This window comes from Podarcis erhardii (genome assembly GCF_964252035.2).
Source record: "Podarcis erhardii genome assembly, chromosome: 11".
NCBI lineage: Eukaryota > Metazoa > Chordata > Lepidosauria > Squamata > Lacertidae > Podarcis > Podarcis erhardii.
The window spans coordinates 4,421,211-4,443,578 of NC_138501.1; the positions used below are offsets into that span (position 1 = coordinate 4,421,211).

The following is a 22,368-nucleotide window of genomic DNA, read 5'->3' on the forward strand; positions in this document are numbered from 1 at the left end:
TGAGAAGGCGGCCTAGCGGAGCCTGCGCGACTCCTTTCAGCTTCTCGGGCTGCATCCCGGCGTCCCTATTGGCTCGCCGTCGCTTTTCCGCCCCGCGGCCGCAGTTGCCCTGGAAACCAGCCGGCCTCGCGGGCGCTTCGCGGGGCGCCGAGCGCAGTACGGGGAGCCGCGAGGGTCAAGTTTCAAACGCCGATGGGAATGACCCTCGCGGCTCCCTGTACTTGGTCGGCGGCCCGCGAGCGCGGCTGGTTTCCAGGGCGACGCCTGCAAACACAAGGCGGGTTCCTCGGCTACCGGGAGCGAGCGGGGCCATTTTGTGCCTTCGGGCAGCGCGGGGAGACGCGGAGCTGAGGCGGGCGCCGCGTAGTGTGAACTCGAGGTAAGAGGCAGGGAAGCGGCCCCGCCGGAACCTCTGAAGAAGCCCTTTCCCCCGCCCAACACGGCGGAGGCTTCTCGCCGGCCTCGCGCTCGCCGCTGCTCGGAATAGTAACCCGGCATTATTCATCCAAGCAAAAGAGGGAAACGAGTCGAGCTTCTTGGCTGAATCGTTTCCACGACGGTTTTACGAGGCGCTGTTCGCGGAGACGCCGCCAGGCTCAGAGCAGCGCCTGGATCCGGGAGGCTCAAGGGGTTCAATGGCGCTCTTCCTCCTCAGGATGGCTTCTCCCCGATAGCCCGAGTACCTGGGTGGGGATAATTGTATTTTATTGGACTAGGAAGCTGTCAATAGCTACTAGCAAGAGCGTAGCCAGAACTTAATAATAATAATAATGATAGTTACAGATAGGTAGCCGTGTTGGTCTGCCATAGTCAAAACAAAACAAATTCCTTCCAGTAGCACCTTAAAGACCAACTAAGTCAGTTCTTGGTATGAGCTTTCGTGTGTGTATCTGAAGAAGTGTGCATGCACACGAAAGCTCATACCAAGAACTGACTTAGTTGGTCTTTAAGGTGCTACTGGAAGGAATTTGTTTTGTTTTTAATAATAATAATAATGATGATGATGATAACAACAACAACAACAACAACAACAACAACAATAATAATAATATCTTTATTGTCATTGCCCCCTCTCGGGGACAACGAAATTACTTGGCTGCTCCGTCAGTTTGTTACATTTGGTCAGTTTGTTAGTTTGTTACATATTTCTATTATTTTACTGGGGAGGCAGGTGCCCCCCCCCAGCCCATGGCTACTAGCCATGGTGTCTATGCCCTGATCCATCAGGGTCTTCTTATGTTCTTCCTTATCTGTATGGCTGTTTGAATATTCAGTAGTTCAGGAATAAAGGGCATGGCAATATTCCCCATGGACTATCTAGAGAGAGAGACTTGTCAGGCTTGTCTGGTCCTTCACATGCTCTTCTCAGTGCAGGGAGGAGGTGAACCAGGCGACTGCATTTATTTAAACATTGAACCCTCCTTAATCCTGTCAGCTTCATCCCAGCTTTAATCTCTTGCATCCACAAAAGATTTCATCTTCAAATAAGCACAGTATCTCTCCGAGTGAAGTTGTTCACTTCTGCAGGAAGGGAACACAGAAGTCCCGTGCCTTTTTCAAAGCATCACTTGAAGGAAAAGTCTTTCGACAGAGCCATAGTTCGGGTGAATTCAGGAAATTATACGCCAAACTTTGTTGAAATAACATCACATTATCTTTTGTTTTCTCTTCTTAGTTTCAGTTGCCGCCCAATACATGACTAAAAATGATTGACTCAGTCAAAGTAAGAAGACAGTGCAGCTTGGATTTTTACTCTCATTATGAGCACCTTTGTTCAGTTCAGGGCTGTGTCCCTCTACAATCTGTAAAAGCTAGAAGGCTTCTTGGTGTTCTCGATATAAATGCAGATCGCATCAAACCTCCTGATTGGGTACCTCTCTTGGATGCTATCCGGCACAACAAAACTTTGACTTCTATTGCCATAAGAAGCTTTCATCATCAGGGACACAGAGACTCAGGTAGTGACCAATTAAATTGTTAACCATATGACCGCTCTTTCTCTCATAAAGTTGTGTTCTTGTGCTAAATCCTACTCTGATCAGCTCCCTTCAGCATGGTCAGTGGTCACAGATGATGAGAGTTAGAGTCAAACAAAAGCAGAAATACTGCAAGTTTCTCATTCCTGCAGTTACCTTTTTTTAAGAAAAAAGAAAAATTGGGATTATAAGAATTGTGTATTTTGGGTTGTCGTCCCTCCCCTTTCTGTCCATTTTTTTTCATTTAATGGTCCATTCCTCCCCCATTCGTACTCCTTAGTATTTGTTTCTTCAGGTTGCAATAGAAGAGGGAGAGTTATGCATATGACTTGCATTATGTTTAAGTTGCCTTTGGCCATGGTGTCACTAATACAAAGGAATTTGCATCTGCTTATGTAGCTAAAATGGGATGGTAGACAGTAAGAATCAATCAATCAATCAATCAATCATGAATGGGCTATGTAAACGCTTAAGTGGTGTTTGTTCTGATGATTTTATTAGCTTTTTTTGTTTTCTAGGTGTTGAAAAACAGGGAACATATATTGTAAGAAGGAGAATTCCAGCAATTCGATCCAAAGACTTTACTGCTCAACTATGTAAAGCTATTAAAAGTTGTCTGATGAGATCAAGTGCTCTAGTAAATTTGGAACTACAGGGACTGCTTTTGAGGGAAAAAGACTTAATATTACTGACAAAAGTAAGACTGCTCAATTGCAATAAATATTTTCTTGGAAATGCTTCTGTGCCCATATTAAAATTACTAATATTCTTTATTTTGAAGGGGTTGGCTAACACATCATCTCTAGAGAGACTGTCTTTAGCAGACTCACCAATTGGTGATGGAGGTTTGGAAAGTAAGTTCTGAATTTTCTGAAGAAAACTAGACTTAATATGCGACACAGTGTCATTTGTAAAAATACATCTTGTTTCACACATTCATAATACTGCTGTAGTTAGTACATTTTAATTTAAAATGTCCTGTTTAACCTTGTTTTATGTTCTTTGGTATGTTAAAAACATTTCCCACATTTGAAATAAAATAATGGCATTCTGATTACATCTTGGCTTTCTTCTGTCGGAAGTTCATAGAAGAAGTTAATTTGATGGTATCTTGGAAATTGATGGCTGCCTTGGTGGCCATGATTTATCTGTTTTTCTGTATGACAACTTAGGTAGCTGCTTCAGGTGCATTGAGTTGTAAAGACGAGCAACTGCACCTGAAATACAAAGAAGAGTATAGTCTTTCTCAGGCGTTCTCCCTTTGTATGAGAGAGAGTGCAGGGTAGCCCTTGCTGCCCCTCCCCACTGATGCGACCCTGCTCCCCACTCCCAAACCCTTAGCCATTTACACATTGTGGGGAAAAGTCTGTACACACATAGGCTACCTCTCATCCCTTAGGCTTGAAAAGAAACCTTCCTATTGCCCTGAAAGTTTCTATTGAGGCTAACTGCATTGCTGTGGGAGGGGCAATGATGCGAGGTTGTGGGCCAGGCCAGGAGGTCCCAACATGCCATAACTGTTCAAATCTGTATTCTCTGGAAATATGCCACTGATACTACGTAGTGTTGTTCAGCAGTGAGACTGACAAGAGCTTCAATCAGAGGAGTGAAAAATGACATACTGCATGAGGAACTGGTGACTTGTTGGCTTGTATTACATGACGTGCAAACACACACAAACACAACTTGGAACTACATTAACCAAAACACTTGTACAGTAGTGTTTTTCCACAATTTACTATGTAATAGGATGTATGAATACACAAATGACACTGAAATTAAGGGAAGTACTTAGATTTTTTTCTTTCTTTTACAAAAGCTTTGGGAAAGTAGACTGTTTAGTACAGCAGTTGCCACTCTAGAGTTGCCACCCTTGTTGCAAGCACATAGCAGCACAACATTGCTGATCAATGAAGTGAGAATGTACTGGTGATTAAAAGGAGCTTGAAGCTGTACAAGATAGCAACCTTCTATACTTAAGTAGTGTCATCTCTCTCTATTTCCAGTGATTTGTCAGAGTGTGAAGAATTCAGCTTGCATCAAAACTATAGATTTTACAGGGTGCAGTTTGACATGGCGAGGAACCCAACACATGGCCAACATTTTAAAGGTAAAACCACTTTTGAAATTTGATGTAAATGTTGCTATTCCTGTCTGTAATTTATATGTGAACCAAATGCTAACTATACCTGCATATTAAGCAGACAGCCTTGGTACTATCTGCTGTCTCGTCTGCTAAGTCCATGTATCAACTCATCTATAAGATGACTTTTTAAAGTTTGAAATGTCCCGTTTAACCTAATTTTATGCTCTGTGGCATGTTAAAAACATTTTCCACATGTGAAAGGCTTTTGTTTTTTAATTGAAAAGTTGACTTCAAATTATGTCAGCTTTTAAAGGGATGTGTGTGGATGTGCATAATCCTCAGGATATTTACTTGGAAGTAAATTCCACTCAGTTTTAAGGGATTTACAGTGTCATTCTAACCATTCTAGCCATGTCTACTGAAAGGTAAGTTGTATTGAATTCAGTGTTGCTTAGTGAGGTTTGGAGTGCAAGCCTTACTCCCTAGTTTAGGATATTTAGAATTGCACCCTGAGTCTTCTATAACACAAATCCATGATCTTTAAGCATATGTTTCTGGTTGTGATGAAAATTGCCTGTCCCTAAGGACTACTTCTGAAGCCCTAGTATACTAACTTCTAACATAGCATCCAGTTTTCCTGAAGTTCACAGTATGACAAGCCATTCAGTTTTGACAGGCATGCAGCATTCTGTTTGTCTTCACATAGTAAAGAATGAGTTTGAAATGTAACTTATTCTCAAGTGTGTTTTAATATTACTTTAACTTTAGCTTTAGCTCTCATTATACCTTCAACAATATAATGGTCATTCAGTTTTTGTATTCTAGCTGGCATTTTCAGCAACTATTTGCATTTTGGTGGTTTTGTCTTTGAAAGCACCAGGCACTGAAAAGACACAGTGAAGCTTGGGCTGAGAGCCTGCGCTATAGGAGACCTGATTTGGACTGCATGGCTGGCTTAAGGCGCATTACTCTCAACTGCAACTCACTTATTGGTGACCGAGGTGCTACTGTTTTAGCTGAATGCCTTGGAGAAGACCTATGGTTAAAAGGTAGGTGCTAATTATAGATATAGTTGTAAACAGCATGCTTGTGTAGGATAAAACACCTTTACATGGAGTAAACTACTGCATATTTTACAAGGTCTGTTTCTTACTATGGGGAGAGGAATGTCAAGTTCCCTGTCCTTTTCTGTGAGCTAAATTGTAGCTCTAATATGGTCCTATAAATAAGTTTTAGAACCATTCTTAAGTACAAACTATTTTAAAGAATTTCTGTTAAGCCTTCTGTTAAGCCAAATGTAGGCTCTGCATTTAAATAATTTGGCCCAACATGATTGCTTTCTTCTCTCCCTTTCTTAGCTTTCCACCCCCTCCCTCAACTTTATTTCCATGAGCTTTATCAGTTAGGGACTAGGTTTGGGGAGGGCCTTCAGCAGCATGAAGAATAAGGGCTGTTGCTCCACTATCGGGAGCACTTGCTTCTCAGAAGTAACACTGAATAATCTCAATTACCGTATTTTTCCATCTATAAGACGCCCCCTAATTTTTGACATTATTTTTTAGGGGAAAAACCTAGTCTTATACACGGAAAAATCTGGTAAGTAGGCATGACCAGATGAATCTAGCTATGTGTGGACAGTAATGCAAATAACAGTGTATGTACTTGATTATGTATGAGACCAGTTAACATGAAACTGACTGAGTGATGGGCAAATAATTTAGTGGGCAAAGTGTGTGTAAAATCACACAGAATTTGTTGAAATAACATAATACTTCTTTTTCTTCCAGAATTTGGCAACTTCACGTTGAAGTTAGAGCAGGGTCTATCTAAACATTCTGCTGTGTCTGTGTTTAAATACTTCTAGATCATGCCAATTAATAATATTCTTCTTTAATATTCTAGCACTTGATTTGCAGCAGTGCGGAATTACCAATGAGGGAGCTAGATCACTTTTGGATATATTTGAGACCAACAAAACAATTGTGGTTCTAGACATCAGGAAAAATCCATTAATAGGTATGTTTCTTTTGGTTGCACCATCCAGGAGTATAAAAATGTACCGTATTTTTCACCCTATAGGACGCACCGGCCCATAGGACGCACCTAGTTTTTTGGGGGGGAAATCAAGGAAAAAAATTTTATTTCCCCCCCAGGTTTGCGCAGCCATCCCCAAGCTAGAAGAGGGAGACAGAGCGCTCCGTCTCCCTCTTCTGCCTTCAGGGACAGCCTCTCTAGCCTCCGTGGGGCAGCGGCTTGCCCCGCTGTCCCCCAAGCTTGAGGGCTGGCGATGGGCTGGCAAGCTTGCTTCTCCCCCCTGCCAGCCTCCAGACCAGGTCCTGGAATAGCGGGGTGGCGGCTCCCCGCCTCCCCGCTATCCCGCGAGCTTGTGGGGCTGGGGGGGGGGAGAAGCAAGCTTGCTTCTCCCCCCGCCAGCCCCCAGATCAGGTCGGGGAATAGCGGGGTGGCAGCGCTCTGCCTCCCCGCTGTCCCCTGAGCTTTTGGGCTGCAGGCTGCTGCCCGCAAGCCTTGCGAGCCCGCAGGACCTCCCGCCGGGCTTGCAAGGCTTGCGGATAGCTTCCTGAAGCCTGGAGAGCGAGAGGGGTCGGTACTCACCGACCCCTCTCGCTCTCCAGGCTTCAGCGAAAGCCTGCATTCGCCCCATAGGACGCACACACATTTCCCCTTCAATTTTGGAGGGGAAAAAGTGCATCCTATAGGGCGAAAAATACGGTATGTTAGAATTTGAGAAGTATAATGCACTTAAAAACAATGTGACATTAATGTTCCCCACCGCCTTGAGAATGAGGATATTCAGGGCACTCTTTATAGAGAGAGCTGCTTCTTGTGGGGCAAAACCAGATTTACAAATGTGCAGGTATTGTAGGATTCTGTCTAGAATTCTGCCTTTTGACAGGGTCATATTTTGAATTGGACAAATGCTAGAGAGCGCTCTTTGTTGCCTCCACTGATGACCCCTTCCCACAAAATTGAGCCATAAAGTACTCTTTAATACCTTCTCTCTCCCCAACATCAATACTAATAGGCAGGTGCTCATGTTCTTTCCTTATACATCTCTGTTGCTGGCTGCCATGTACTAGCGAAGAGACATGTGTAAGGAAGTGACTAACTGAGGTGCATTGGGAGAAAATGGAAACCTTTTGGTTGTGTAGAAGAAAGTGACTAAAGTACATTGATTGGTACCAGTGATGGGAACATACACACTCTAGGGCAGCAGTATCCAATGTGGTGACATCCAGATGTGCCATCAGCCCCACTTGTCATGTCATGGTCAGACAAGATAGGAATTGTAGTCTAACAGCATCTAGAAGTTACCACACTGGCTTCCCTGTTCTAGGGGCTGCACGTCAAAACTGCATCAGCCTAAAGCTCCCAGATTTACCCAGTCTTCAGTACAGTAAGCTTAAAAGGCTTCAGGCATCTGCCTTCTAACACCAAGGGCCATGATTACTGAGCTTGTAAGAGTGACTCAAACCTACTGTGTGGGTTGGTTATATATCCATGGTTCGCCAGCAGTAGATTCTGTCATGAATAAGGCCTTTGAGGGCAGAAACTAGAAAGTGCTGGAAGACTCTGGAAAGTTCATATTGTTTTGACTTAACTCAGAGTCACGTGGCGCCAGGAGAGATAAATTCCTGGGCTCAGCGAGCTGCCTTATCTCTTTGCTCTCTCTCTTTGCTCTCTTTTACTCTGCTTGTACATTGCATGGAACAGAATTTTTGCCACAGTAAAGTTTTCCTTTTACTGTGGATCTTTGAGTCTGTGTGGTTCTTTTTTATTTACTGCAAGACACTACTGTTCGACAGATTCACCATACGGAAGCACATGCCTGCATCTCTTGTGATGTAAAAGAAAAAAATAGCCGTTTAATGGTCTCCCCCTCTTTCCACTTAATAACCTTAGTGTCTTCATAACTTAACAACTCTAAACCTCGAAGCTCTGGTTAGACAATCATGGAGACAGTAAATTCCTGGTCCCTCTTTCTGCACTAGCATTTAGATAACTCTGGGGATATATTTAGGTCCTTTGACTTGGCTCTTTGATAGATATGGGGCTGAGCCATGGAGACTTTATATATAGGTAGTTCTTTTAGCCGCTCTAGTAGTAGAAATGAGGGCAGAGGAGAGGCTGAATGGATTATAGTGGGTGCTAAAAAAAATATAGCATATAATGAAAATGTTTTTGTTAATCTTTTTTTGTAGATCATGCTTTAATGAAGACAATAATTGAAAAAGTTCTGATGAATGCAAATGGAAGTAACAAGGAGGTATATTCTGTAACAGAGTTTGTTTGTAGTTACTAGTATAATGAAATAATCCACAAAATACCAAATAATTGTGCCAGTCATTTCTCTGCTCATTACATTTTGGACAATGGAGCTCTTGGAAAAAAACACTTTTGAGTTATAAAAAGGCAGAGCGTGTTTTTAAAATTCAGACTAGCATTAGGTTGCTTCTTCAATGTGCTCAAAGCAGGTTTTTAATTTGGTCAGACAGGGAGACACTTCCTTTTATCTCAAGCAAATAATTTTTCTCCTGTTCCTGAGAATTTCCTATTCTCATTGCCTCGTGTTTTGCTTGAATTCATCCAGTTTGCAGACACTGCTTGAAGACTGGGACAATACTGATGACACCTGGTCCCAAAGCACTGAATGACCTCACTCTGTGGTTTCATAGATACATAGTAAATAATATATAAAACTCTGTAGAAATGCAAACACGAATTCCAATGAAGATAAGTGACTGGAAGTGTTGAATTTGACAAAACAGAAGAACTACTGGAGAATCACCACCACCAGATGTTCTAAACCGTGTAAAGAATGGTGCAGTCTACACAGTCAAAAACTGCTGAGAGGCCCAGTAAGATCAGTAGGGAGGTGATGTCTTTGTTGACCTTCAGGAAAGGGATCCCCTACCAGGGCTGCTGGTCTCTTGCTGATACTGGACTGAAAAGGGTTGAGAGGTATATCATTCAACAATACCTTGAGGAATTCTTCTTGCACAAATACCATAATCATTCCACCAAAGAGAAAGATTTGGTGCTGGTTGAAAACTGGCTAAACTTCTTTATTTGGTGTAGATTTTTAAAAGAATGATTGGACCACTGCCAATTTGAAATTCTGGCCTTTAAAGAAATATTACCAGTCTTGTTCAGAAATTTGCTAAGCTCTCCATGATAGATCTGTGCTAGCCAAGGCGTGTGATGTTGCTATTTTAATGGGGTGGTTTTCAAAATCCCAAGCACCCTGTCATCATCCTTGAGAATGATCTTACGTCAATCCAAGCAACAGCAATGGGTAGCTGTAGACTACATATGAACTACAGCATCCATGCCAGACGGAATTTGAGCTAGTTTATCAATGATGCATCAGGCAAAACCATCAGAGCAAGCAGTTTCAATGAGCCCAGGAAGTATGCAAATGATAGATTAATTTTTAAATACGTTTAAAATTCTTATGTTTCTCCTTTATTCCCCAGTATCTGGTATCAATTTAAGTAAGGATGTTGATATTGAAGTAGTTACTACTAAATCAAAATATACACTCTTTTTTTTCTCTTCCAGTATAAGTGGCTTCCATCTCCACCCTCAAAAGACCTTAAAAATAAACCTAAAAAAAGAACAGTTGTCTTAGGAAATGGCAGAAAAGGAAAAGCTACTATTCGTATTGGTAAGTATATTGTTTTGTACAAGTTGATATAAAATAAAAATTAACTGATATGTCAATGAGTTGATACAGCTTGTATATATAGATGGTCATATTTGTTTAGAAGCAAGACTGTAAAAAATGAAATAGTAAAACAAATGATAAGAAAGAAACTTAAGAAACTGCCTAATAAACTAAAAAAGATATTCCAACACATTTTTAGTTACTAGTGAACAAAAAATGCAGAACAATCAGGATCTTGGAATAAGAGTGCTTCCAGGAATTTAAATTGGGTTGTATTTAGGTTACTAAACCATGGTTATCTCCTGGCTGAGCTAGTCATACATCAATTTATTCAATTGATTCCAGCCAGTTGGCAAGGCTGAAAATTATTTTGGTTTGAAGAATGAAAGCTTCAAAAACAAACCAACAACCAGCAAACAAAATCATTGATTCCATTTTGCATTTTTCTAACTGGGACAGTTTTTGAAGTGCTTCTCATTTTCAAAGTAGAACTATTTAAAACACACTAGCCTAGCCAGCCCAAGGGCTTCTGCCTCTTGCTGCCAAACCACCCAACATTTCTCTCTACCTTGAAGCTAGCCAGGGCAGGTGCTGGGATCTTCCCCTTCTTTACATACAATCCTCTCAACCTCAGTGAAACTTCAGGAGACAATTCCCCACTGCTTCCAAGCTAAAGCTTAAGGTGGTAGCTCATTGTCACCATTAACAAAGGGTCATGGACCACTTGCTAAGGCAGGGGTAGTGAATGGAAATATGGATGGCTGCTAGTATACTTAACTAGGATAGATAGTATACAGAGTTCTGAGACATGCCCTATGTTTAGGATTAAATGTAGTCAGAAATTTCAGGCTTCAATTTGCTGTGTTCATACTTTACCAGTGTTCATGTCCTTAGGTATCTATCTATCCATGCACACAACCCACATCGCTTCCTTAATACAGCTTGCATACTGCCTTCCATTTTAAATCCATTCACAATCCAGGCTTGATTTGAAATATGTGGAGGGAAAATGAATCACCTGAAGCCCAACATTCTAATTTTAAGTGAGGTCTGTGCTGACCTCATGAAGTAAATTTAATGTCCTGCGTAATGTTTCATTAAACAAAAAGGTTTCTTTTAAGGCTCTTCTAGTAATTGGAGTTTGTTATATATGCTTCAAATATAAGCCTCCTAGTTGGCATGGGAAAACCTTAAACTTATAACAACTTCTAAGCAAGCAAGCCAAGGCATTTTTATGACTACTTAAATTGAAAGGTATTTAAAATGTATTATCTTGATTAATTTATGTATCTGGCTATTTCCCTACTTCTGCTTCAGTAATCTGGAGACACAGAGGTAAGCATGCGAGCTAATATCTATGAACTTTCTGGACACCAAGGCTGCAGTTCTGTGTAGTTACCTGGGAATGAACATGCATAGGATTGTGCCACAAGATTGCCATTTGCCATGGATGGTATCTCCACCAAGCCGGGCCCTTTTCTTCCCCATGGAAGAAAATGGATATGATTGGACTGTGCAATGGAATATTAAGTACATTTACTCATGAGTCTTGTTCAACATGGTGAGACTTAGCCTGAATCTAGCATCTGACTATAAAAAGAAAAATTATGTTAAAACAATGTTTATATATAAAATCTGGAATTTCATCAACAGCATGCTCTAGTGACTGAAATACAAATCACAACAATATATATATATTAAGCCTTGAATCATTTCCATTTATATTGCTTTTCCTGCAGTGATCTCAAGGCAGCACCCATGATTCTTCCTATTTCTTACAACACTTAAAACAACCCTGTGGGATTGGTTATTCTGAGAGATGGTGGCCTTGATGGGCTTGCTATATAGCTTGCTCTACCTAACCTAAGTTCCTCTGTCATAACTTTTTAAATCTTCTTTTAATTTTTAAAATCGTACACTTTCACAGGTCTAATGAGGACTAATGTGCAACAATAGGGAATCACATAAGGATTCCCTGTTGTTGCACATTAGTCCTCATTAGGCCTGTGAAAGCAAGTTACCAGTAAGTCCTATAAAGTTTTATGAACCTATGTGGTGGTAGAAGAATTATTTGTTGACTTTTAATCAGCATTTTCCCAAGTTACTGCAACTTGGTAGTACTTTCCAACTGTGGAATATAACCTGGGACTTATGGAATAAAAACAATTTCTCAGTAAAATCTTAGATGATTGACGTTGGATTGACAGCAGAAACCCATTTCATGTACTTCTTGTCTCCTAAATTTTTAAAATTCTGTATCCCCCCCCCCCCGTGTTATCTGGATCATTTTTTCTTCTTTCTCTTGCTTGCTATGATACAGGGTTTGCATCAAAAAAGCCCTTAAGTCCTAGTAAGACAGTGCTGTGTGATCAAGACAGCTATGTTCCAAAGCCCTTGCCTCCAGGAGCACGTGGCTTCCTGCCTTGGCGTACTGCTGAACGTGCAAAACAGCACAGGTAATATTTATTGAAGGCAGTGAAAAAATGCCATATGCTTTGTGGATTAAGGTAACGTGGAAGAGGCTAGTATATTCTTAGGTAGCCCTGGTATATATATTTTCACTGAGTTCAAATTGTGTTATAGATAGGTAAATGTACAGTGCTATAAATAGTTTTTAAAGAAATAAGTGACATCAGCATCTGTGTTGTACTCAGAAGCTCAACATCTGAATGCCCTGCAGCTTAACAACTTCTTTAGGGACCCCTACAAGCACCACTCTCTTTTGAAAAGCTTGGCTTGTGTCTGGGATAGAAATAACTCTTGATATTGTAGTGACTACTTTGATGACACATGAATCCACCTTGTGACTAGTTGCTGTACATGTATGCCATATAGGGCTTGTGCCCATGTAGAAAATGTAGGTGAAAATCAAGTAATGCTCCCAATATACAATGTTCTTGTGAAGACAGCCAGTATATTTGTATCGGTTCAAGAGAGATTGGAGAAAGATGTGCATAGTTTTTGCTGTGGTGGTTGAACTCATCTAAATAGGAATGTCTGAGTCTGCAAATAAACATGGAACGCAAGTGAATTAGGGAGAGAGATTCCACTGACAGTCTACTATGAATTACTTACTGTCAGCAGCTTGCTGTTGTACATTAACAATATTTTGGGTAGAGGGAAAGTGAAGGCTTTGGTTGGGAATACTGATATGAGGACTTGATCTCAGGCTGAAATAAACTTTGCTTAAATCTGTGAAGTCATGCTGCAAACATCAGACTCCCCCTCCCCACTTCTTAAAACATTTAATTTGTGTTTAGGGCTGCATCTAGGAAGAGTACTCATGAAATTCCATTGCAAATCCAGGTAACATTATAATTTCTCCTCATTTCTAGGAAACAAACAGAGTATTATCACTGGCTTTGGGAAGGACAGCTTATTTTTGACAATGTCTGATTGTAAAGATTCTTCCGTAGGGAAGTTTATGACTTAAATTCAGTAACAAGTACAGTGTGACCTGGACTTGTAGAAAAGGCAAAATAAAAGATATCTATCAGATGATCACTAATATTATATAATCCACTTGTAAAATGAGATCATTAACATAATTAAATCTAATTGTATACTGTGCCTACTGTATGTGCATGCAGACTGGCATTCCAGTGAAAGTAACTGTGGAAAGTGCGTCTTCATCTGAAACAGAGACAGATGGTGCTGCAGAGGATGTTATATGTGAAACTGATGCCACAAAGTCACCAGAAATAAAGATAAAACAGTACCATCAGTTACAGGTACAGTTTCTGTCTTTTAGATTTTATGAAAGACAAATGAAATTCAGTGATTAGCCTTTGTGCGTGGGACTAGGCACATAGAAATAGTCCGCAAATGACCCCATATAACTTAATTTTTCTAGAAGGCTGCTAGATGTACAGGTCTTTAAATTTTTTATAAATACAGAAATGAATTGCAAATATAGGCTGTGATCCAGATGAATGCAGGCAAGGTAACCATATGTGCAGTTGGTACCTCACTTTGCTTTGGGAGTTGTAGTAACAAAAGCAACTAGATAAGCAACTTGGGGGGGGGGACTTGTCTTATTTACTAAGGGCAACAGTGGCAAAAAATTAATAGCACCTTGTCTGCCCAGAATTAAGTTTTTTTGGGTTAGACAATATGTAATTTATAATATATTTCTATGAGATCCATGCCCCCACCTGTCTTACATTTGTTTACAGAAACTATATTTAACCCTCCTGCCAATACTAGTTAATTCTACTATCTTTCTCTTGACAAAGGCCACCCTATAGAGCAGCCAAGGCAGTTTGTGTCTTCAAAGGAGAACTGAAACTGAAATGGATCTGCATATTTGTCCAAGAGTAATTAAGCACCCTTTTCATTACCTTGCCCCGGAAAGGAATATTAACCACTTGCCCATTGCAGTTAATGTCATACTTGTGCAAACTAGGAGCTGGTCAAATCATATCAGGAGCTGGTCAAATTACATCATCTTTTAAAGAAGCTGGAATTGTGCCATCCTGTGATCTCCTAGACTCTGATGAACATCCCCTCCCTGCTACATTTATAATAAGCCAGAATTGATCAGGTACCTTGGTCTACATATTCAAGTAGCAATAACAGTGCTCCAGGCAGCTCCACAAATGATATGGCATTAATTGTGGCAACCAAGTTATGATAGATGCCATCTACGTGATCCTCAGAGTGCCTTGCAAATGTGTCACAGCGTGCTACTGAGGGATCTACTGTATCTCCTGAAAGCCAGATTTCAAAAGGCCCCACAGCACCCAGAAAAGCTCTACTGGACACTCCAAGATGGATGCAGTGGTGGAGGAGAAGGACCCATTTCCTTGCTTGCATAGTCACTGATAGCCTGAAGTTCAACCGAAGTGACCTGATTTCAACAAGGGAATTAATATCAATTTCCTCACTGTTAGAACACTTATCTTTCTGCCCTGTTGAGCAAACCAAATCTCAAGTATTCCAGGTTTCTGTGTTGAACCAATGACATGCCCGTGGTTGTCATGACAGCTGTGAAGTCCTGACCTGCCTCACAAGGCAGCCTGGGCATGAATGGTGAGATACACCAGAAGCCCTGGAAGTCTTCAACACTGTCTCTGAGAACAGCTCAATCAGCTCAGGTAGGGAGGCTGCTGAGCAGAAGGGAGTGGTATACCAGTAGCACCCCCAATATGTATTGAATGCCCAAAATGAGTTACAAACACCTCAAATTGGTACGTATCCAGATCAGAGACGTAGAAAAGCAGTGGCTCTCGTGCTGCACTAAATAACCAGATGGGGGCTTTCTATAACTGTGTGCTGCAGATTGAACCTTTACATGCTTTCTACCACTTAACTATGGCCTCTCCTTCTGAGAGATTCTGTGTAGGACATGGTGTGTTTCATTCCTTGCTCTGCCTCTGACTCAAAGACTGTATCCTAGAATTCTGACAATGTTATCTAGTATAGTAGTATAAGGGTAAAATATTCCCATCAATTCATTGGTGAGTACTGTGTGTGTTGGGGGAGAGAAGTTAGACCTTTAACTGCTTGTGCTCCCTTTACAGCTGTTTGCTATAGTTCCTTTCCAAAGTGATGTGTTAGTAACCTTTTTCTCTTCCAACTTAAATGTTGTTTCAAACAAGAGCTACTGGAGCGAGCCAAAATTGCTTGAAGGATTTACTATAGGAAACTACAAGATTGTAACGAAAAGTTAACTACTGTAGTTAAAAGCTTAATGATGCTTAGTTTAACTTTATTTACATCCATATAATAATTATTTTGATCAGAGTGAGGGTAATGCACCTGATCTGCTCGATTCATGTATCTAAACTTTACCTATGTATGGGATGTATACAGACACAGCAGTAACATATTTTAATATGGTTTTGTCTTTTGAGGTTAAAACCCCTGATTTTGAGAGCAGAGGTAACCCAGAAAATTTTAGAAATTCCAAAGTTCTAAAGCATAAATCCCAAAGAGTCTAATTTTCAGCTATAGTACCCTTAAGAAACCATGATCTTCCTTCTGACAGATGGATTATGAAAAATGTCAATTAAGATTAAAAGAAGAACGAAGAGAGAGGGCAACTGCTGAAGAACGGATAATGGAGGTAGCACTCATTCTCTTTCTTAGCACTTTTTAAAAAAGAGACACTAACTTGTCCTGCTTTAAATATTGTTTTAGCCTTTTTTCTCACATAAGTAGAAAATTGAATTTTCCAGGATTTTAGGTTTTAGAGGCTTTTCAAACTGAGTTCAATAGAGCATACACAATTTGTCAGCTTTAAAGCCATAAGGACATCAACACTCAGTGTGATATAATTTCTTTTCTGTTCAGGGCTTTTAAACTCTTATCTGATAATATAGCTTTTGTTTAAATGACTGTATATAATATTAAAACAAAAAAAATTCCTTCCAGTAGCACCTTAAAGACCAACTAAGTCAGTTCTTGGTATGAGCTTTCGTGTGCATGCACACTTCTTCAGATACACAGTGTATCTGAAGAAGTGTGCATGCACATGAAAGCTCATACCAAGAACTGACTTAGTTGGTCTTTAAGGTGCTACTGGAAGGAATTTTTTTTGTTTTGACTATGGCAGACCAACACGGCTACCTATCTGTAACTGTATATAATATTGTTGGAGTGGTGGTTATGGGAAAATAACAGCAACCTATTCTGCACTAAGGGCTACACATGAAATATGGAAGCAGCAGGTGTGTTTCCCCAAGTTGCCAGGTATTTATTTTAGTATTAATTAAATTATGTTTCATGATTTCTTCTAGCTGGAACTAGAAAACACCCGCTTACGGAATCTAAACTGCTCTTTGTCAGAGGTCCTCCATGCACAGTCAGTAGCCAGCACAATTCTTGAAGATGAAGGAGTTTTGGGCAGCATAGAGAGTTCTTTCCAAAAGTTTCATGCTTTTTTAGATCTTCTAAAAGACGCAGGGTAAGAGTGTGTTTTTTGAGTTACCCTTGGGATTATCCATTCTAATAGATTAGTTTGTTATAGTTCAAAACCATCAATGGTTCATCTTCTGAGATCCCCACCGCTCAAAAGTTTGCCTAATCCTGGGGTCGCCAATCCAGTATCAGCAGGCACCATGGCACTTGTGAAGGCTTTTCTTTCTGTTCTTCAGGTCACCTGACCTATATTAACTTTACTGAAGATGAGGCCCATGACCTTCTATATAGAACACTTCCTAGAGTTGGAAGGCCCCACCCCCTTCTACTCCAATTGGTTACCAAGGGGGGGGGCGTCCTCTTTGGAGGGAATCCTGAACATGCTATGGGGAAAGCTGGAATGTTACTGGCTTATGCATTGTGAGATAAAGGTGGCATGGAAAGGAAAAGTAGGGTGGTGGCCATTATTTTGAATGCCCAGAAGGGCATTTCATTTCAGCATGGAGTGAGGAGGGAAAAGCTACAAAGATGGTTTCTCCAGATGCTTCCTAGCTTGCATGTGGACCTGTGAATTGTGAAGGCAGCAACAGGGTTTTCCGTGTCCTGGAGGGCATTTTCTTTCTGGGTGAGTTGGATGGCAAAGAGAAGCAATGAGGATGATGTCCCTGATTGCTTCATGGTCAATCTGACCACCCCCCTGGGTGGGCCTTTACAAGGCATTTGGGTACAGAGGGGGAGATCCGTGTGGTCAGTGTGTATGTGTAAAGAGAGTCTCTCCCCCACCCTTTTAAATAGCTTGGTGTGTGGAAGAATAAAGGAGCATGAAAGGTCAGGTGCTAAGTCTTTTGCAAACTACACTGTTATGAACTGAAAACCATTCAACCTCTTCTCTTTGCTTAAATGCCCGAGAAAGGATGTCCCCTCTTCCTTTAACTTTTCAGTGCTGAAGAAAGGGCAGAGGAATTGACTTCATTTAGCTGCCTTTCTTTGCTATGCACATGTACAGCTTCTTTTCTTCCTCCTAACTTTATTTTCCTCCCCTTCCCATCATTTTTTTTTTAATGGAACTACTGCTAGTGTGGCATAACACAAAATTATGTGTAAATTCATTGCTGTCCTCCCCACTCCCACCAGACCGTGGGAAGTCAACTACATTATGCTGGTCCTGATTCTACAGATCACACAATACTGATTTTCTCTGCATTCATGTGTGTGTGTGTGTGTGTGTGTGTGTGTACACACCCACAGATGCTCCAACAAAGAGCATTCCCCTGTACTAGGAAAAAAAATATGACGTTGCCACTCCACACATGCTCTCTCTCACACATTGCTTCCCCCGTCCCTGACTGAGCCTGCCTCCCTGGCAGTCAGCCAGCTAGTTGATGCTGCACATGTGGTGAAAAGGAGCAACCTCTAAGCTAGCAACAACAGTTCTTGGACTGTGTGTGGAGTGGCCACATCGTATATTTTTCCTAGTACGGGGGAATGCTACCTAACAGCAGCCATTTTGTGTGCCACCCATGACACACTCCAAATTCCCATTGCCCCCAAACGCCTGACCTACTCATTCTTGGAGAGCAAAAGTGTATAAAAATGATTTTAAAATAGTTTTTTCTCTATACTTATGCTGTGAGCAGCTGTATTAGCGTATGATTTTACTAACAATTATAATGTTTTATTTTAGATTTTTGTAAACTGCTTAAATGTTTTCTTACAATCAAATGGTGTATAAATTGTAATATGTATTTTATCATGCAGACTTGGACAGCTTGCAGCAATGGCTGGTATAGATCAATCGGATTTTGGCTTATTTGCCCATCCTCAAATGACTTCTACTGTAGCTAAACCAGCAGTAACGGAAAGGGAGAAGTCATTTGAAGAAGAAAGACAAGAACACATGGAGAATTTCAAAGTAAGTATGGTGACAAGTGAAGAATACTGCCTGCTCAAAATTCATCTGGTGTGTTGTTCTTCAAATCCTCCCCCTTTTGCTTTACCTAATTTTGTTTTCATGACTTCTCTCTTCTTATGCTCTTGTGTGTCTTCACTTCTAGGAAACTGTGGTTCAAGCACTGTTTTACTTTCCATTCAAATTCTTGGAATAGCTGCCTTTTTATTGGAGATACCCAAATGAAACCCTTGGTTGTAAGGCTTACAAATTAGCCATGTTCAAATATATAAAAGGATGTCACATAGAGGAGGGAGAAAGGTTGTTTTCTGCTGCTCCAGAGAAGCGGACACGGAGCAATGGTTCCAAACTATAAGAAAGAAGATTCCACCTAAACATTAGGAAGAACTTCCTGACAGTAAGAGCTGTTCGACAGTGGAATTTGCTGCCAAGGAGTGTGGTGGAGTCTCCTTCTTTGGAGGTCTTTAAGCAGAGGCTTGACAACCATATGTCAGGAGTGCTCTGATGGTGTTTCCTGCTTGGCAGGGGGTTGGACTCGATAGCCCTTGTGGTCTCTTCCAACTCTATGATTCTCTGATTCTAAATTGAAGTCCAAGGATTTTAGACAGCATTTTTAGAAAAGAAACCACCTCCCTGTGCAAATGAAATATAAGCTGTTACCAAATTCAGTTAAGAGTGCAATTTATGGTTCCTTAGAAGTGTCCCAGAAGCCAAATCTTCAGAGTTTTTAATTGGTGGAGAGTAAGTCTGCCCCTACAGGCCTCTTGGTTGTGGCTGAAGGCAGCTCTGTAGGGCTGACCTCTCCAGCACTGCTGCTCCAACATTTGTATGGAGAAAAAAATTGTATGGAGAAAAAAGGGGAGTGAAAGGCAGGATATCAAGTCCAAATTCTTCTTCTTTATGCCTGGGGCAGACTGAGTAAGGCTTTGGATTGCTCTGTTAATGGTGAAAATTCAAGTTTTCTAGGATTGTGCCTAAAAAGCCAAGTGAACTAACTATTAAGACATCAGAGTGTTTCTTAATGATACTTGATCATTGGTATGTGGAGAGATTTCTATAGCTGAGGAGATCCTCTATACTGATTTCTTTACCCTGGCCTTTGATATGTATTTTGAGGACCCACTCAATTCTTGTTTTAAGCTGTTCTTAATATTGAATATTGAATTGCTGCATCTTGGTTCCTATTGTGAACAGTGGGTATGAAATAATAATATTAATACATGTCCTCATCATCCTGGCAATACCTGGATTATGGTGGTAAGAAGATCCTCTCAGTCAGTCTTAAATTATTTGGCCAGACATACCAAACAGTCAAGTATCATTCTTTTATGCATAATGCTCAAGTTTTTTTTTTGAAATAATTTTTATTAAAGGTTTTCTTGGTTTACATGCATTGTCTTTTTCGGATTGTGATGTCTTTTCTACAAATCAGTTACGTTTGATATGAGACATTAGTGTTGTATACAGTATAAGGTTGGGGAAGAAGGAGGGAGAGGGGTGATGGGGTGGTGAATCTTATGTTCTTTTATATAGTGTGCATGTTGGTTTTTTTGTCAGCATTTAACTGGGTAGGTTCACTATCTATTTGCTTATTACATTTCCTTGGTGTTGAGAGGGATTGGGGGGGGGGAAACGTGGTTTGTCGTCTGTGTTTGGCTGCAGTGAGGTTTGTTTGCATTTGTGAGGGGAGGAGGGATTGTTTGGTCAAGTAAGCCATATTGATTCGTATGCTGTTGGTGGATTTTTCTTGTTGCCTTGTTGCATACTTCTCAACTGTTGAACATTATGGAGCAATCATCTTTGTGACTTATGACAGCATATGCTGTCAAAATGCTTACAGATGGGAATAGACCATAAAAAGACGTATTAGAATGAATTGCTAATATGATAATGAGTTTGGTGAGACTTGCTTATTTCATACTTTCCAGCTATCTCCCTTTTTCCCAGTGCAGAGAAAGTGGTAGCCAACTCTGAGCACATTGATGATGTTTTATATTGGGGCGAGAGAGAAGCAATTCTCCCTCTGACTGTAAAGATAGCAGTCTAGTTAGAAAATTGCTGCAGATATTCAGTTGATGTTCATTTTGATTTTCTTTTCTTTCCCTCCCTAGAATGCTGGTTCAGCTGTTATTCCTGATCCCATCTCCTTCCAAACTGATTTAGCTCCATTTCAAATTGCAAATAATGTCCTAGCTGCTACAACAGAAGGACAAGAACTTCAGGGCATTGGGCAGCCCAAGAAAAGTTTATGGCAAGACTTTGAAGGTGAAGTTGAAAGTTGGAGAATGGAAGAAAATGCATCAAAAATCAGCCAGGCAGCATCTTCTGAGAAGAGCAGCCAACCTGTGGAACTGGAAGCAAGAGGGTCGTCTGTAAGGCAACGAGTTGCAAGTTGGCATTCAGTCTCTGATCCCAGTGTAAATGTGTATAGTAGCAAATTCAGCAATCTTTCTAGTGAAAATGGTAAAGTTTCCTCAAAAAGACTTCCCTATACTGCAGGCTTTGTCGCTGGAGATCAAAGTGTACATCAAACAGATCTTTCTAGAAATGACACAGTAGGTTCTGATTCTGAAATACAAGAAAGCATCCATTCTATGGGAGGTATTTAAAAAACCAAAACATTCCTATTGGGGAGTACACTTCACGGGTCTTGGAGATAAATGCATGCTTCAAAAACTTTATCCAGCACTTTGTGCATCTATGTCATGCCTAACTTCTTGCAGTGTAAATCTTAGCAAGAATACTTGCTGGCAGTATCCAAAAGGATTGTGTGTTTTACTTTTTATATTGTTTTATAAAGGATCCCATGTGATTCCGATAATTCTTGTGCATAATTCTAACATGAGTCAGGTTTTAAATAACAAAATGCTATGTGAATAAAATGATTTTTTTTTTAGTTTGTCTAAAAAATATTTTGTTAACAAGTTTTAATGCTTGATTTTGTATAAACTATTCACATACGGAATATCAATATTAGGAATCAAATACAAAAATTTAAGTGGCTGTGGCTTTTTTTTAGTATTTCCCTCTCCCTTTTTTACGCAAGTATAACTTGTCTTTAAAGGAGCTTTATTGATTAAAAAAAGTATTTCAAAGCTTTCTGCTTTTCATTTTAACTAACTGTGGATATTATAAAATATAAAAAGATATTTGATGACTGAATCTTGTTCGAACTGCATCCAAACTGACTTAGGGGGTGTGCAGGGGAAGAGAGGGAGGAACATTCCATTGCACAGGCAGAAATCCTTGTACTGATGGAATGAAAGACCTAGTGCTATGCTGGATAAAAGCCTATACGATATGCATGTGTGAACCAGGCCTAAGTTATAGCAATAGGCACGAAAGGTATACCAGATTTCAGCCTACAGTGAACAGTTTGCTCTCATACCAGTTTAAAACTAATTTTATTTTAATTATTAAACCTGAATTGACTATAAACAAAGCTAATTGTTTTCCACGGAACAACTACTTTTACTAAGCCAAAACAGCAGTAGACTTTCATCATTCTTAAAACTAGATTTATGGTACACGATACTGTTAACTCCTAGCAAACAAAGCAGTTTGATTAACACTTAGTTTTGAGTGTTAATATTTTATTACAAAAATGGTTTCAACTTGTTTTAAGAAGCATAGAAATTAAAATGTATTTTTGCTGTAGTTGCTTTGTGGCTTTTAAAAGAACCCCATGCATGGTGGTTAATGTTCTACTTTTGAGTGCTTTTGTGTTTGACATGGCAAAAGCTTTACATCAATACTCTGACCTCTATTTGTTCCATAGCTTATCAGTGTCCATAATTTCAATTTGTCATTTTACAACTTCTGTTCACTTTTGATGATATAAGTATTAGGT

General features: G+C 40.3%; 1 protein-coding gene across 1 annotated transcript; it reads left to right on the plus strand.

Annotated features, from left to right (window-relative positions):
* The first annotated feature begins 221 nt into the window (after positions 1-221).
* Positions 222-21,613, plus strand: CEP78 (centrosomal protein 78). The gene is made up of 16 exons (XM_081880979.1): positions 222-379; positions 1,676-1,958; positions 2,495-2,673; positions 2,758-2,830; positions 3,983-4,086; positions 4,937-5,111; positions 5,965-6,078; positions 8,283-8,347; positions 9,643-9,748; positions 12,069-12,204; positions 13,009-13,054; positions 13,339-13,479; positions 15,738-15,815; positions 16,489-16,655; positions 18,368-18,521; positions 20,630-21,613. The coding sequence occupies exons 2-16, from the start codon at positions 1,706-1,708 to the stop codon at positions 21,125-21,127; spliced, it is 2,289 nt and encodes a 762-aa protein (XP_081737105.1). The 5' UTR covers positions 222-379; positions 1,676-1,705; the 3' UTR covers positions 21,128-21,613.
* Positions 21,614-22,368: the final 755 nt, after the last annotated feature.